The 16,393-nt window shown below is 41.1% G+C and overlaps 1 protein-coding gene across 7 annotated transcripts in view; it reads right to left on the bottom strand.

Moving 5' to 3' along the window:
- ATXR2 (histone-lysine N-methyltransferase ATXR2) overlaps positions 1-16,393 on the bottom strand; it is a 247,580-nt gene that overhangs the window by 1,499 nt on the left and 229,688 nt on the right. For all 7 annotated transcript variants that reach the window (XM_087661179.1, XM_087661178.1, XM_087661181.1 and 4 more), the window contains one exon: positions 15,241-15,317. In XM_087661179.1, coding sequence (XP_087517305.1) covers positions 15,241-15,317 — 77 coding nt within the window. The remainder of the gene's footprint in view (positions 1-15,240; positions 15,318-16,393) is intronic.

The following is a 16,393-nucleotide window of genomic DNA, read 5'->3' as shown; positions in this document are numbered from 1 at the left end:
ACAACAAACATTAAGCCATAAAAGACTGGAGAGATTTTCTTCACAAATTTGATATCCGACACCCCCCTACATGAAGGGCTGCTTCATCAAACCACCTTGCGCCAGCAACTAGTTGACTCAGTTTTGACCATCCAGAACGTTTCCCCACACCATCCTTTCAGCAGTCATCATCCTCAGCAGGTAGATCTTCAGCTACAGCTCTTTAACGTTCACCCATCTCACAGTTTGGACAGAACTGACAGACCACAATATGTCATTCAAACTTAGTAGAATTTGGCAAAAACCAGAAGTGAATAACAGACTTTTGAGCTGACTTGGCCTCTGGACTTCCTCACGTCCAATTCATCCAGATGACTTCCAGGCAACTCAAGAACTTTAGCAACTCTCCCAAACACTGCATTCCTCTCATCCCCTCTTCTTCTTCCTCAGATATTGCTCCACCATGAAGACAGTATCAGTTTTCTGTACATTCTTGATACACCACATCACAGGGTTTTGCTGTCTTGGTATCACATGCTGCTTACCAGGACAGTAAGCCCATTACTGGCAGGTGCCCTGTCGATGGTGTCTTTGTTCTTACTCTCCCTGCACCTTGGTCCTTGCTCTAGCAAGTGCCCTGGCTCCAGCATTACTCTAGCATGGTTCTAGTTCCTCTAGTGGCACCCATGAGAATACCTGCAGCAGGAAGCGATTGGTCTACTCCATATGGTTGCCCCCTACTTCACAGTCAATGGTGCTTTGGGGTCTCCAGGTGCTGCTGCGGGCAACATTTGCAACCCACTCCTGTTGCATCTGAGCCAACCAGTTACCTAAACTGCTAGACCCCCGTGAACGACCAGCCACAGGAAGTACAAGACCCTCCTTAGTGGTCAGCTATCCCAAAGGAATCTCCAGAAAATGCCTTTGAGGGGGTCTGTGTTTCTGTGCTTTGTCCAGTGTCTGCTACGAGTGGGAGCCCATTCCATATCATCTTGCATCAAAATATGTCTGCTGATTTGTGCCACATATGTGAAGAAACTGCCCCCTGCAAAACTGAAGAAGCAAGCCAGCTACACTCTCCTAGGTCCCAATCCAACTCATGCAAGGCTTGGCCCTCCAAGATCTATAACCACCACTCCTGGATGTCTGACCAGGAGAGAGATAAGTTTAGCTTCCATGAGTTCCCTTGTAGTCCAATGACTCGGATCCTCCAAGGGAGATTGGGGAAAGCTAAAGCTTGCCTGCCACCTTCCTATTTTGTGAAGAAAGGGTCTTGGCGGTGCTGTTGACCTTGCTTGCTACCTTCACAGGAATGCCAAGGGGTAGAAACTTTGGCTGCTGCAAGCTGAGGCCTGATTGCATAGACTCTCTTTTTTTTTTTGGGGGGGGGGGGGGGTTGCTCTCTAGTGGGATCATTGCATCAAACTCCAGCTGTCTAGCCCCTGCCTCCCACTGCTTGTTGAAGGGTCCCCAAGTCTTCACCTTCTGTAGGTGCTGCCTAACTCGTAACAAACTGCACAACAAAGAGGATCCGGGGAAGGTGGTTAGTATTGTATGAAGGTCCACTTTAGGGAGGGTATCCAGTCTCTTCGAAGATATGGTTGACATTCCTTGAAGCTCTCCTGCAAAAGAAGCTTCCAAGTTAACCACTGGCGCAAGTCTGGACCATCAGCAATGAGCATGCTTGAAAGGGCCTGATCTTGGTACTTTGGGACAATACTCCTCAATCCTCGCTCTGAGTGTTTGATCATGGCTTGCCAAGCCGCTTTAGCTCGAGAATTCCTGGTCCTATCTAATTGGACGACAAGAAATTCCAAACCAAGTGGGACAACTAAGAGTGGCTGAAATGGAGGATCAGCATGAAGCTATATTTAGGGATGACAAGTAGGGTTTGGTTGATCACTAGAGCTCTACTTGCTAGTGAAAGATGGACTGTGCTCCAGTAGGTCAACTTCTGCCAAATGGAATCTGACACAGGTGCCAATTGTTGGGCTGTACGATGTCAAGTTCCACATCGAATTCAAGATATCGGATTGTTTGCCTCTTTACTTACCCATTTGAAGCGCAAGTGGACCCTTCAATCTGTGCTGGAATCAGGATCATTAAGAAAACCAATTCACTTACACTAGGTGCTCTTCACATCTGCTAAAATGCAAAACACGTCCAAGGTCAACCTCACCCTTTCCAACCTCAACTCATCATCAAAATACAAGGCTATGTCACCTACATACATTGAGTCTAGTAACTCTGTCTCTGTCCACACTGGTGACTGGAACTCCCCTGCTTTCTGGCCTGCTATGATCACTTTGAGGCTGGCTGTCCTGTAAAGTTTGAGACCTGACTGATCCACTACTGTGGATTTGTCATAGGCTTTCTCAAAATCTGGAAGAAGTATTGCAATTCCCTGTCCACTATGTTGGGTTAACTCCAGAGCCTCAAAGAAAGTGAAGATACTGTCCAGTCTGTCCCTCGCTTTAGGAAGGAGACGATTGAGGCCAACAAACATAACTACCCGACATTCTTCTAGAGCTGAATATTTTTTGAAAGGCCAGTAGTAGAGAGTCCTCCACCTACTAGATGGTGAGAAAGGAAGTCCTAGATAGTGTGTCCTCTCTTGGGCATGGCACTTCATCGCATCCTATGTTCGGAAGGCTCAAAGCATCTCTTGCTCTGTGAAGGGTGTAAGGAGGGACTACCCCATCTCATCAATGACAAGTGACGTGATGAAATCCCAAACCTGCTCCCTATAACAAAGCACTTAAGATGAGATCTAGTCTTGCAAAGACAAACATTTGTAAAATCCAATGGCCAACATCATCATCCCCTCTGGACAAGACCCTACTCTGCCATACTGACCTTAAAGCCTGTGAATTTGGCTCCCTAGTTGTGTTGGGCCCATGTAAAGATCTAGCTTGACCCACAAGGCATGCCCAGCATGATGGTCCACATGATCTTACATAGGACAATAGACTTGTGGCAACTGGAGTATACACTCGTCCATCTGCCCATGGGTGCTGATTGAGTACTCCTAGTAGGTGAAAGATCTTCCGTTAGTACCTTTCTGACTATGCTGGCCTGAGGAGAGGAGAGCTTCTACTCCTAGAGTATCCAAATGTTCATACCTCCACGAGGGTTGGTTGCAGCTTCTATTAAACATTCAGCTTCTTAGGATGCCATGCTCCATTGAAGTGGAGGCTATTCAAGTTTCAAGATGCAAGGTGTATGATAATGGGAAAACTCTAGGATTGGCTGAAAAGGTTCTTGATGGTGTAGACATAGAGGAGGAGGAGAGATTGTATGCCATACAACAATGTTTTGCTTCTAGTTTAGAAGGCAAATTCCACTCCCACACACTAGCCCATGGATGCAGTAGGGGTGTATCGTTTGCCCCTTGAACCGTGAAGTGTGTCTCCATCATCCAAGCCTTAGGTCGAGCCTTTGTTAGTAAGTAGTATTGAGTGACTTGGGTGCGCAGCCACTCAATTATATCCAAAGGGAGGTGCTGATGGCATGTAGAAGAATGCAGAGATGCCAGAACTTTGCTCTAGCACATCAGTTGATGTCCATCAAGCATTTGGGCCATTGCTTCGACACCAACTTTAACCCACCAGCACTTCATCACCACTTGGTGACTAATGACCTCCAACACTTTCTCCTAAAGAATGTAGTCCAAAGAAAGGAGTTCTTTGGCTTGTCCAAGGGGGCCAATAGATGTGCTTTACCATTTCGAGATTTGTGGACCCCAAAGGTTCCCACATTTGGTGTGGGCTTCAAGCAATAACTCAACAAGGCATGGGACCTATACATTATTTGGTGACAAGGGAGCTTCACTCTTTTTTGCAATTTCTTGTCTTGCTTGAGTAATGCTCCTTTTGGGTGCCATAATGGTCTTCTCTCTTGACACTTCAATTCCTTACAAACTCCTTTAGTATAATCTCTATGTTGAGCTAAAAAATGCATTCTAAACTGTTTAGCTCTTTATTATAGCCTCAAAACTCGATTACTACCAAAAGTTTCATCAAACGGTGTGCCTTCCTAGAGATTGAATGTGTCCCATAAGCCAAACCCTAATTTGGGAGGTTCCACACTTCTAAAAATAGACAGGCTGCCCACCATTCAGCTCCATTCTTGTTTTCTGGTGTTTGTCTTTGCTGTTCACACCCCATTCGTGGAGGATATCTCAGTTCAAGCTGCTATCTATTGCCATAAGGTGTTGATAGCGTTGCGGAATAATAGCAAGCTTGATCTTATTGCAATAGAGATCTAGAGGCCTCCGCTACCTATAAAGCATCTATTTGTAATAGGGACTCCCCCTCACTAGGTCAAGATACATCCCCCTCACTAGAAAAAAACATCTATTTGTAATAGGGACTTCCTCTCACTAGGTAAAGGTACATTCCCCTCACTAGAAAATAGGGCTCCCTCTTTGACAGCTCAATATGCATTGAAAAAATTGAGGAGATGGAAACGGAGATGAAATACTCAAGAAGAAGGAGGAGCTATCAAAGGTCAAATGGAGGCAATAGGAGGAGGAGGAGAAGAAGGGGGAGTTGCAGATGACGAAGGGGTTGTTGGGGATAAAGGCACCTGTGCCTAGCCACCCATGTATTACTATACTCACAATACCTATACACTTGTACACTGCAAGTGGTGGACACCCATCACTATCACTTCATTTTTTATTCTTCTAGTGACACTTAAATACACAGAAGGCTGGTTACACATTGTGATTGTTGAAGTTTCCATATCTCTCTCTCTCTCTCTCTCTCTCTCTCTCTCTCTCGCGTTTTTATTCCTTCCACAATAGCTTTTGCTTCCACTTGTGTGCTTTCACTCCGAGCTCACTCCCTTCAACTGGTATCAGAGCCAACCATTTGAGGAGTTTCTTCATCCTTTGCTTTAGCCCGAATTCAAAGCTTCAACTCAAGGTTTCATAGCAACTATTGTTTCTTTCTCTGGAGGTATGCATTGAGTCTTTCCTTTTTCCGACTTGTTCCAACTTGCTCCACGCTTGTTGAGGAGCTTTCCCAGGCTTAGTTAAGCCTTGTGGAGTGCTTATTGAGTTGAGGAGCAGCCATTTTATCCCTTTTGAGTGGATACAAAGCATGCTATAGAAGTCGTGGACAATTATGATAGTTTGACAATAGTCGTATTTTGGCCATATCTTTTGCATATAGTATTGGATTTAGGCGTTTTACAACTAGAAATGAAGAGCCCGACGAGAGCTACAAATCTAGGCACCTAGAGAGTTGATTTTGTGCAGTTTTCTGTTCTCTATTTCACACAGAACAGAACAGTTCTGATTTGGACAGCAAACAGTAAATTCCATAATGCATATTTGATGCTGTAGGGATGCTATTTTGGTGCCTGATGGTATGGTTATGCTTTTGGGCTGATTTGAGCATACATTTGGTTCAGTTTTCTTAGAGATTTCATTGCTGTAATAACAAGGCTGAATGTCATTTATCTAAGAAAAGCATATGTCTCTTGTTACTTAATGCTTCTAGGGCTTGGTATCGATGCCAAATATTCGCTTGACGCTCGGGGATGCGTGATACATGTCTTAGAATGCTTTTGGGCTTTGATTTAGCTTGCATTTACTCGGTTTTGATGATTGTCATATCCTTGCTGGTCATAGTGGACAGCAAGCAATTGTCCGATAAAGATTATGGTCATTATGCTTTGAAGCTACTTGGGTACCATATATTCGATGTACCGACACTTTGGTTGTTATGTATGCCTATGGATATGTTTATGACATGCTCCTAAGCTGAGATTGAAGCTTGGATGCTTGACATTGGTTGTCATTTCTGTCCTTGGATGCTATTTGGACGCTACAGTCAGAGTCTTACAGTCTACTTGGATTCAATACTTCCGAATGTATGCTCTATGGATCTTGGATGTTTGGATGTCATTCACAAGATGTTTTGAGCTTTGCTTGCTCCTTTCGCATTCGACTTTTGCTTCAATGGGGGCTACTCAGCTTTGCGTATTGAGCCACATTGACACTTGGATATAGTATAGAGTATTTGGTTTATGCAATTGAGCTTGAGCTTATTACAATGAGACACTGGGACTCATTGTGACAAGTATATGATCTCTTGATATTTATCAGATGCACTTAACCTATCGTGGGTTGATTTGATCTCTTGGCTTGGACTTGGTACTTATGTCTGTCAAGGTGTTGTCAGTGGTATTTATATACTTTTGGATCATGTATTGAGCTTTGATCAGTGGGTTATGCATCTAGTAGTTCTCTTCGTTTAACCTTGAGACCTACCTTGTACATGATGTCTATGCCTATTATATATATGGTTCCTAACACATTGCAGTTGTGAAAGTCTTTAGTGCCAGTTGTTCCTGTGTTCTTCTTTCTTGGTTGCTCATAGTTGGTTTTTGGCATGTTGCTGCAATTTATTACAACAACTTGTCATTTCAGTCCTATGCATTCTATTTGAGGGCAATCACTTGGACTTGACAGTCTTTTGCTTACAGTTTGTGGACAGCTCATTACTTTGGCAGTATTTCCTATCTCCTGCTTGATTTAGTAGTGGTTTTGGGGCTGATTCACAGGGTATTACAACAGCTCGTCTTGCACTTTTGTGTACTTGGCTTCATTATGGCTAGTGATTCTCGTGATAGTTTTATCTTCAATATTGAGAAACTGATTAGAGCTAGTGGAAGACCTTGATATGGCAAGTTTTAGTGTAGAAATTGCAAATTAGACTACTCAAAAATGGGGGTGTCAAACTAGAAAACATTGCAGTTGAGGATTGGGATGAGCTATGCAAGTCCACAATCATTTTAACACTCTCTAAGCAGGTTTACTACAATGTTATAACTCGAAATCAGATTACATATGAGCTTTGGATACAAATTAAGAATCTTTATAATAAGCGGAGACCTGCATCTTAAATGTATTGGTTGAAATAGTTGATGGACCTTCGCATGAAGGAAGGGACTTCTATGTCTGCACATTTAAATGAGTTTCACTCTATCATAAGCCATTTAGCTTCGCACGAGATCGAGTTCAAGGATACTTTGTTTCCCTTATTTATGCTTGCTAATCTACTTGAGTCGTGGGATACTCTTCGTATAGCTCTATGTGCTAAGGATGGGCTGAAATTGCAAGATGTTGAGAGTGCCCTCTTGACATAAGAGGTGAATATAGAGAATGTGGATGCTTCCTGTACGTCACATGCATTGACTATGAGAGGCTGGTAGGATAGAAATGGCCGTGGTAGAGACTCTAATAAGTCTATCTAGGACATGTGGATAGTCTCGTAGTAAGTCATGTGACCGTAATTCCAGTTTGTAGGTCATATTTGGCCATAGTGCCATAAAATGCGCGAAGGCAAGCGCAAGGAAAAGAGAAAGGGTATAGTGCAAGACAAGAATGATGATCGCAGCATTGTGTCTAGTAAGTCTAGTGTGAAAATTGAGGAGATCAATGTGTAGTCCGATGTATCTAATGATCTTATCTTGGCAACTTCTTCTTTGGATGCTTCATAGTTGACTGATGCTTTGTTAGGATATACTCAGTGTTGGTTGATAGATTTAGGGACTTCCTTTCATGTGACTCCTCATAGAGAGTGGTTTCACTCTTATCGTAGTATGATTGGATTTGTCTGTTTGGGTAATGACTTGGTATTCAAGATGGTTGGTATTGGTGATGTCCAACTACATTTTGGTTCAGGCAGTATGTTCACTCTTCACAACTGACTGATACTTTGTTAGGATATACTCAATGTTGGTTGATAGATTTAGGGGCTTCCTTTAATGTGACCCCTCATAGAGAGTGGTTTCACTCCTATCACAGTATGATTGGATCTATCTGTTTGGGTGATGAATTGGCATTTGCGATAGTTGGTATTGGTGATATCCAGCTATGTTTTGGTTCAAGCAGAGTATGTTTTCTTCATGATGTACGTTATGTACCGGCTCTCATGAAGAGTCTTATCTCTACTGGCACCTTGGATGATATAAATTATATTATCTCTTTTGGTGATTCCTCATGGAAGATTTCCAGCGGAAATCTTGTTATTACCCGTGGTGCTTAGTCTAGTATATTCTATCCTTTGCTTGTATTTGGGTCAGTTGACCATGTTTTGGCTATAGTTGTAGTTCCACATGTATCTCTTTGGTATTGTTGCCTTGGGAACATGTCTTTGAAATGAATGAAAATGCTTACCAATTTGCAATATCTTTTGTCCCTAGACTATAAGTGTTTTGAGTCTTGTGATCATTGTTTATATGATAGATAAACATGTAGTATGTATAAGAAGTTTGACATGAAGCGCATGGATGAGCCTTTGGCTCTTGTTTATTTGGATATATATGGTCCCAAGCCCTGTCAGACGTTGGGTGGTGCGAAGTACTTTGTCATGTTCATTGATGATTACTTATATAAGGTCTGGGCTTTCCCTATTAAGCAAAAATCGGATGTCTTGTCTACGTGTCAACATTGGCTTGCTCTTTTTAAGAACCAGTTTAGGTATAGGTTGAAATGCCTAAGGTCAAATAATGGAGGTGAGTATGTCTCAAAAGCTTTAAAGCAGTTTTGCGACGAGTAGAGTATTAAGCGTTAGTTAACCACCCCCTACACTCCTCCCCAGAATGGTATTACTGAAAGTATGAACAAGACGATTCAGGAAAAAGTCCGTAGTATGCTTAGCCACACAAGCTTATCCCAACACTTTTGGGCTGAGGCAGTTACTATTGCCGTACACTTGATTGACAAGTCCCCTTGCACTGTTATTGATGCAGGACTTGATTGACAAGTCCCCTTGCACTGTTTTGGGCTGAGGCAGCTACTATTGCCGTACACTTGATTGACAAGTCCCCTTGCACTTTTGGGCTGAGGCAGTTACGAGGCCTGTCCCATGAAGGACATGGGAGGCCTCGTACATTCTAAGGACAGGCATCACACGCGATCGCTCTAAGAGGCTCCTTTATCTATCATAGCAAGAGTATATTTAGAAAGTTCTTTAGCAGTTATATATGCAAGATGTAAGCCTATTGGCTCTCCTCTATCTTCTCATGTGCAGGTTAGTTAGACAGATTGTCCGCAGTCTGTGTCCGCAGTTTGATGAGCAAAAGACTAAAATGGCCAAGATCCCTTACACATCCGTCGTGGACAATTTGATGTATGTCATGATAGCCACTCACCTTGACATAGCATTTGAGGTGGGAGTTGTGGCATGCTATATGGCTACACATGGCAAACGACATTGGGATGCCCTCAAGGATATCACGAGGTACCTGAAGGGCACAATAACTATGTGCATATGTTATGGTGGATAGGATATAGGAGTCTTGGGGTACACTGACTTTGATTATGCAAGACATGTAGACAGTAGGAAGTCCACCTCTGGCTATGTTTTCTGTTTCTCGGATATCTAGGGTGTAGATATGCACGGACCTCTCTACTACCAAAGCCAAGTATATTGCAGCCATTGAGGCTTGCAAGGAGGCACTCTGGTTAGGCCGTTTGGTGACAGATCTTGGTATTACTAATGTGGTTTCTACACTTCATTCGGATTCTATAAGTGCAATCCCTTTAGCCAAGAATCCGCTCTTTCATGTAAAGATGAAACACATTGAGGTACGTTATCACTTCATCATCAGAGAGGTCGTTGAGGACAAGTCTGTTGATCTTGTCAAGATCTCAACTGACCAAAATCCTGTAGTTTTGCTCACGAAAAGACTCAAGGGAGCATTTTGCCTTTCTTAGAAAGTTAAGGGGCATTGGATGAGATGACATCTTTCCTCATCTTGTTGTATATATGTACATTTGTACTTTGTCACTTTTTTCTTGTTCTCTTCTCACTAGGAGCACATTCGTCTTTAAGTGGAAGATTGTTGGAGATAAAGGCGCATATACCTAGCCGCCCATGTATTACTGCACGGATAGTACCTGCACACCTATACACTGATGGTGGCGGACACCCAATACTGTTACTTCATTCTTTATTCTTTCAATGATATTTGAATAAAGGGAATGCCGGTCACACATTGTGATTGCTGGAGTTTCCACATCTTGTATGTGTGTGTGTCTCTCTCTCTCTCTCTCTCTCTCTCTCTCTCTCTCTTGCTCTTGCTCTTGCTCTTGCTCCTTCCACCATAGCTTTTGCGTTTGCTTGCATGCTTCCACTGCAAGCCTACTCCCTTCAGGGGTATCAAAAGGTAACCTAGAAGAGAGAGGAGGAGCTAACAATGGGGAGGGGTCACTTGATGATGAAGAACCACATGTAGAAGTATCACCCTCAATGGGAGTATCAAAAATTGCAACCTTGTTAAAGATCACATCTCGACTTAGCTCAATCTTTCTCTTAGTTGGATCATAGAGCTTGTAATTCTTCGTGATCACACTATAATCGATGAAGATAAATTTCTTTGACTTCACGTCGAGCTTGCTCTATTTCTTATTGTCCACATGGACATAACTATCATACCTAAAGATACAAAAATGAGAGATGGAAGGCTTCTTTCCAAAGAAAGCCTTATAGGGAGTCATGCCTTGCAAAGTTGAGGTTGAGGACTTGTGGATGTGAACTATTGTATAAACTGCCTCACCCTAAAGGAAGCGAGGGAGACCATGATGCTCCACAATCTGTCTCAAGCATGGTTTGATTGGCCTGCACCACCACACCATTCTTAGGGCTATATACTTGTATCGCTCCGTTGAAGAGGGGAGATTTTTAAGAGCAAAGGTGACATAAGCAAGTAAACCTTTATGATAACAAAAGCCAACGTGCTATTTTTTCTTTCATAGTAATACATATGTATTCTCACATTTTCCTAGGTTCATTTGTAGCTATCCCCAACAACAATAAAGCTTATTTTTTGGATGGTGATTTCACATAGATGACTCAAACAAAAGAGGTCATTACTAGTTAAACACTTGAGATAGACAAATATTGGGTCATCTTGAAGCCAAGCCTTGCAAAGTTTCTAGTAGACATATATGAATTGTTTGATATTGTCTTATGGAGCTCAATAAAGGAGAGAACTTTAGTGAGTTTAAGTCCATACAAAGTGACAGTATAAAGGAAACTGGACAAGTCAATGCTAGAAATGAAAGGGCAGCAGGCTCAAAACCAGAATGTAGCAGCCTCTAGGGTTGGAACTAGTAAATGTAGCAATGTAACCTCCTAAAGATGATGGTAGTAGCTAATCGCCGACAGTAGTAGGAGGCTAGGTGATAGCTATAGACCACATAGCAACAGACATTGGGGGTTGGATAGCTAGTGGGAGAGGGCTGATGGCCTAAACCTACAAGATAAGGATAGACTAAATGGTGGAACCTTTCGTAATTTACATGTTTTGGGGCTGTTTTAAAGAGCTAGTTAGTTTGGAATGCATTTTTAGCTCGACAATTTTAATATATATTGGCCAAAAAAGCTTCATATTATTGATTTAATATGTCCAATAAAGGTAGCCTTGGTCTTGCATGCTAGTTGCAATGTGTGCTCATAATTTTGATAAATGATTGATTGGTTTATACATACACTCTATGCTAAAATAGACTATTGGACACTGTCCACTTGGCTTTTGCATATTTGTCTTCCAAAAGCTCAACCTATCATCATGGCATTTATTTAGTTCTTGTTATTTGGAGAAAGTGGATATTGATGCATTTATATCTAGAGCCATCAAGGCCTTTTGAAAAACTAAGATAGGCAAGAAATGTCTCAAACTTTTGGCTGTTAATAAATTACACTCTCCCAATGGTGAGCTTAATATATTCGACATTCATTATCATAAGTTGGCCACAAAAGCTTCATTGTCAGTTGGATTTTACCATTGATGGCATACTTGGTCTTGAATGCTAGTTGCAATGTGTGTTAATATGTACATAAATCTCCTTTCGAAATAGCACAATGTCTCATTGGGATGCTCTTTGGAAATTTTCAAGGCAACATTGATGGATGTCCTTTTTCCATTAAATTGACTATGAGTTGGAAAACGATTCTCGTAAACCTCAAATGGATTAACAAACAAACTCAACAAGCTAACTCTAAGTGTCTTGAAAGCATATATTGGAGTGGATTGTTTGAATGTTCCTTTAGCTCTCCATGAACCAAGGAGAGCTTTATTGCACAAAAAGGCATTGTTTGCAATCCAAGATGTTGTGGATGCTGATGGTTGTGTCATTTGCTCTGTTGCTGTGTCTACTTGTTATGGATTGGGTATGCATTACAGGCCACTTTGGAGGAAAACACAAGATCCTATAAAACCACTTGAACCAGTTTCTCCTCTTGATTCAGCTTCTAGCCTAGGTGATTGGGGTTTGCAACATACATCATATCTTTGCAGACCTTTGCCCTTGCAATTGTAGTCTGCTAATTCTGTTTGTCAACACCTTCTCCATTCACCTTGGATAAAGGATCATTCTAATTTGCTATGGGTTTGAATAAGCCATTGAAATGGTAGAGGAAAAATTTGAAGGCCATTCGGAGATGTGAACCCTTTCTTAAATCACGTCTTTCCTTATGGCATGCTTGGCTGGAAATTGCATTCTGAGATTGTGCTTGCTCATCATTTCAAGGAGTGAAAGCTATGGTTTGGCCATCTTTCTCACTCCGACACTTGGTATAGTCAAAATCAACAAAGAAACCAAGTTCCTCAAGTCTTGCAATTGAAAGAAGATTCCATTATAGATCTTGAACATGTAAAACTCCACGTAGAATTCTTGTTGAAGAAAGAATACCAAGATATAATTCACCTATACCTTTGACTTGATAGGTTATGTCATCAACAAGATAAACCAAAATGTTGACAAGAATAGAATGATAATTATATAACCATTAAATTAATATGTCATGTTTCCCATAGTAGTAGAATCAATAATAAAAAGAGATCCATAATGAACATGAAGTATCCTTTTTGGAGAGATAGAACAGATGTTATGACCATGCTAAAAATTGAATTTGATATGAAGGATTTAGGAGAACTAAAGTTGTTTCTTGGTATTGAAGTTGTAAGTTTAGTTAATGGACTGTGGCTAATGCAAAGGCGATATGCACTAGAGATGCTGAAGAAATATAGTATGATAGATTACAAACCCTTAGATACTTTGTTGGAAATAGCTCAAATAAGCAGAAGAAGTAGTTGATGATGAAGACCTGAATTGAAGTGACAATGACATTGATGAGCTTCCAAGGGACACTGTAGTGGCTCTGATGACTCTTCATATCAGACATAACTCTTGGGAGTGTTGAGAGATAGGCATATGAACCCAATGTATTCAAGTGGATAAGGGTAGATGAGTGTGATTGGACTATAGGGTAGGGAAAACCCTAACCCTAGCCATCTACAATTATTGATTTCCCTATGCGAAATAGTTCAGCCATAGTCCTACTGGAGGATCTGGTATCTAGACGTTGTAAATTTGAGGGCATATACCCAGCTTTTTGCCTGGATGAGAATTTAGACAGTTTAGGCCATTTGGAAATCTCATAATCATATGGTCTTTGGTGACATTACCATTGATACTTTTACCTTCTTTAGGAGATCTTTGCAGCAATATCTGCATGACTGCTACAGACTTCAGGATATTGATGAAGACCAGAATTCCATCTCTTTTCAATATTTTTGACTTTCATTTTGTTTGCACTGAGCATAGCTATCTTTGTACATTGGTATGATATAGTTCAGTATCATAGTCTTACACAAAAGAAAAAGCATATGTGGGTTCAGCAAGTATAGCATTTGCTCTCTCATTTGATTCACAATGATTTCATCCATTTCTCAGCCACCTACAATGTATGTACGGGACATTGCTTCTCAAAAAGAAAAGTAAAAGCTTGTGATGGATGGCCCTATTCATGCTTCAGATTTAGTGTAGCTGGTATCTGATGTTATGCATGAATGTTGTAAGGATAAAAGGAAAGCTTGCAAGGAGCCTTCTTACTGATGGAATATCTGTGATGGAAATGAAATTCTGGACCCAGTTCAGGTGAATCTTGGATGCATGTCTGTTGCTGCCTATGTGGGCACTTGGTTGACCAGGACTTTGGGGGGATTTTTTTCACAGGGTCGTTAGGCAGGAAAGGGTTTTGTGATGAGCCCCATGACTATGCCCAAAGAAAAAAGCTCCAGCCACATATTGACAAAAGGAATAGCAACCTTTGAAAAAGTTGGGATTAAAGCCATTAAGGTCTCGGGGATAAAAGAAAAGATTGTAAGGAGCCTGTCCTTACTGATGGCATGTCTGTTGATGTACATGAAATTGTGGACCTGCTTTGGGTGAACCTTGGATGCATGCCTGTAGCTGCCCATTTGGGGACTTGGTTGACCAGGACTTTGGGGGGACTTCTTTGTTCACAGGGTTGTGTGGTGAACCACATGCCTGCCACATATTGACAAAAGAAATGATCGCCTTTGACACAACCCACCGCGACAACCAACAACCCATCCTCCCCCACCCTCCTTTCCTCCTGGATCTCTCCTCTTATTTTCAAAAAAGCCCAAAGGGCTACAATGGCTCCTGTTGTAAGGGTCAAAATAGAAACAAATAAGTACAAAGGTATTTGACATTATGATGGAAAAGTAAGCCAAAAAATGCAAATGTTTGGATATGAGCAACAAAAAGCAGATATGGCATGTAATGTCAAAAACTATCAAGCTGAACAACATAAATGCAATTAAAAAAAATCCTGGACATGTCTTGTTACTCCACCAGAAAAAAACCGTTTTTTCTTGTAACATAGAACACTGAAATATGTCCTGTCTGAACATTATTGGAACCAAAACCATGGTAAATTCCATCTCTGAAGGTTGGTAACTGAAATACTTAAATAAACCCTTCAGCACAGGTTGATTAAAGACCGAAACTTGCAGGTTCCAGGCAGATCTGTTTCAGGAACCTTGAAAAATTCAGAAGTGGGGGAAAACTGTGCAAGACACAATCTTCAAGTGCTGAAAGAATGGGAATTATAAAGGAAAATTTCTGCCAAAAGACTTGTCTTTCTTGAACATTATCAAATCAACTGACAAGTAAGCAAGCATGCTTATAAGCAGAAGACTGAGTCAGACTTCACCAAGCCAGTGCTACGCCAGACATCATGCCTTTAATCTCTAAGATACCAACATGAATTTCTGGAATAACAGCCATAATGACTGCCTATTCTACCTTAATGAAGCACAGATACAATCCTCCATGAAGCATTTTAACCTTTTTGTGGTTTCCAAGTTTCATCTCCAAAAACATAGTTTACAACAATCCTGCAAAGTGCATTACAATCAAAAGAAACTTACCTCGTCCCTCTTGAAAGCTCTGATATTAGGGAAACATGAATGATTGATACAGCTATGCAAAGAGAAAAAGGCCGTTCCTGTGCAGCAAAAAGTAAGTATATTAACAGCTACTTCATAATCTAGGGAAAGTGAATGATGGAAAATTCAAAGCTAAAGAAGGCTGTCCCTTTGACAAAGGGACTGATCAGAGAAAGTCCCATCCAATGGGATGAAACTACACATGTTTTGAAATTGCAACTCAAGTTTACTTCGTGAGAAAAAATGTGCGTATGGGCTTAATGAACCGTTATATCACTTTCAAATCACCATGTATAATGTAAAAATAACTTGCAACAATCTTATTAGATATAAATATAGATCTCACTTTTCTACTTTAATGTCTATGCACTGTTACATTGTTGAGAATGTCTGAAGAACCTGCTCATGTTTGTTCTTATTTGGTATGAGCAGATCATGCTTCTCTACATCATAATCCTCTCACAGTTATGCATGTTCACAAATGCAGCTGTCCAGTCTGCTGACTTACTTCGTACTGCCATGTCATTGGAGTTCCAGACATTTTTGCCATGATATGTTCGATTCTCAGTGGTAGTTTCAAATATGCAGAACAATATACATTTTGATCACAACTATCCTAGCTATCTATCCCCTTTCAAAACCACAACCCATGCAAAAAATTGTTTCTAGAGAGTATCTAGAGAGTTCAAATGAACTTATTAATGACAGAAAATTAACCACGTTGCCAACTGGCAGTGTTGTGAAGAAGTTGATAACCCATGCCTTTTGCACATCTAAGCATAGATCTGCCACCACTACTACATTTGCACTTGATATGCTCATGCGCAATAGATAACCATTTGGAAAGTCTTCAACCTGAGGAGTGACTTTACATACATCAAAACATCCAAAAACATCTGCTATTTCATGCAGGAGTCCATACATAATCATATGGGCACTATTCAGTTCATGTACATCAAGTACAAGTGTCAAATGTCCTGCTTGTAGATTGCAGTCAGCCAATACACATCTCAACCAAGGTTTATTCCAGCTCAAAAGATCCTCAAACCACTTCATACATGTACTACTGTGTGTAGGGATCAATACATGACCATACAGAAAACCATAGACACTTTGTCTTCAACAGACAATGTCA

This window comes from Lygodium microphyllum, chromosome 21 (assembly GCF_053477565.2).
Source record: "Lygodium microphyllum isolate KBCC chromosome 21, Lygodium_microphyllum_v1.1.10, whole genome shotgun sequence".
Classification (NCBI taxonomy): Eukaryota; Viridiplantae; Streptophyta; class Polypodiopsida; order Schizaeales; family Lygodiaceae; genus Lygodium; species Lygodium microphyllum.
Note: the sequence above shows the minus strand (reverse complement) of the source record. Positions and strands in the feature narration are given on the sequence as shown.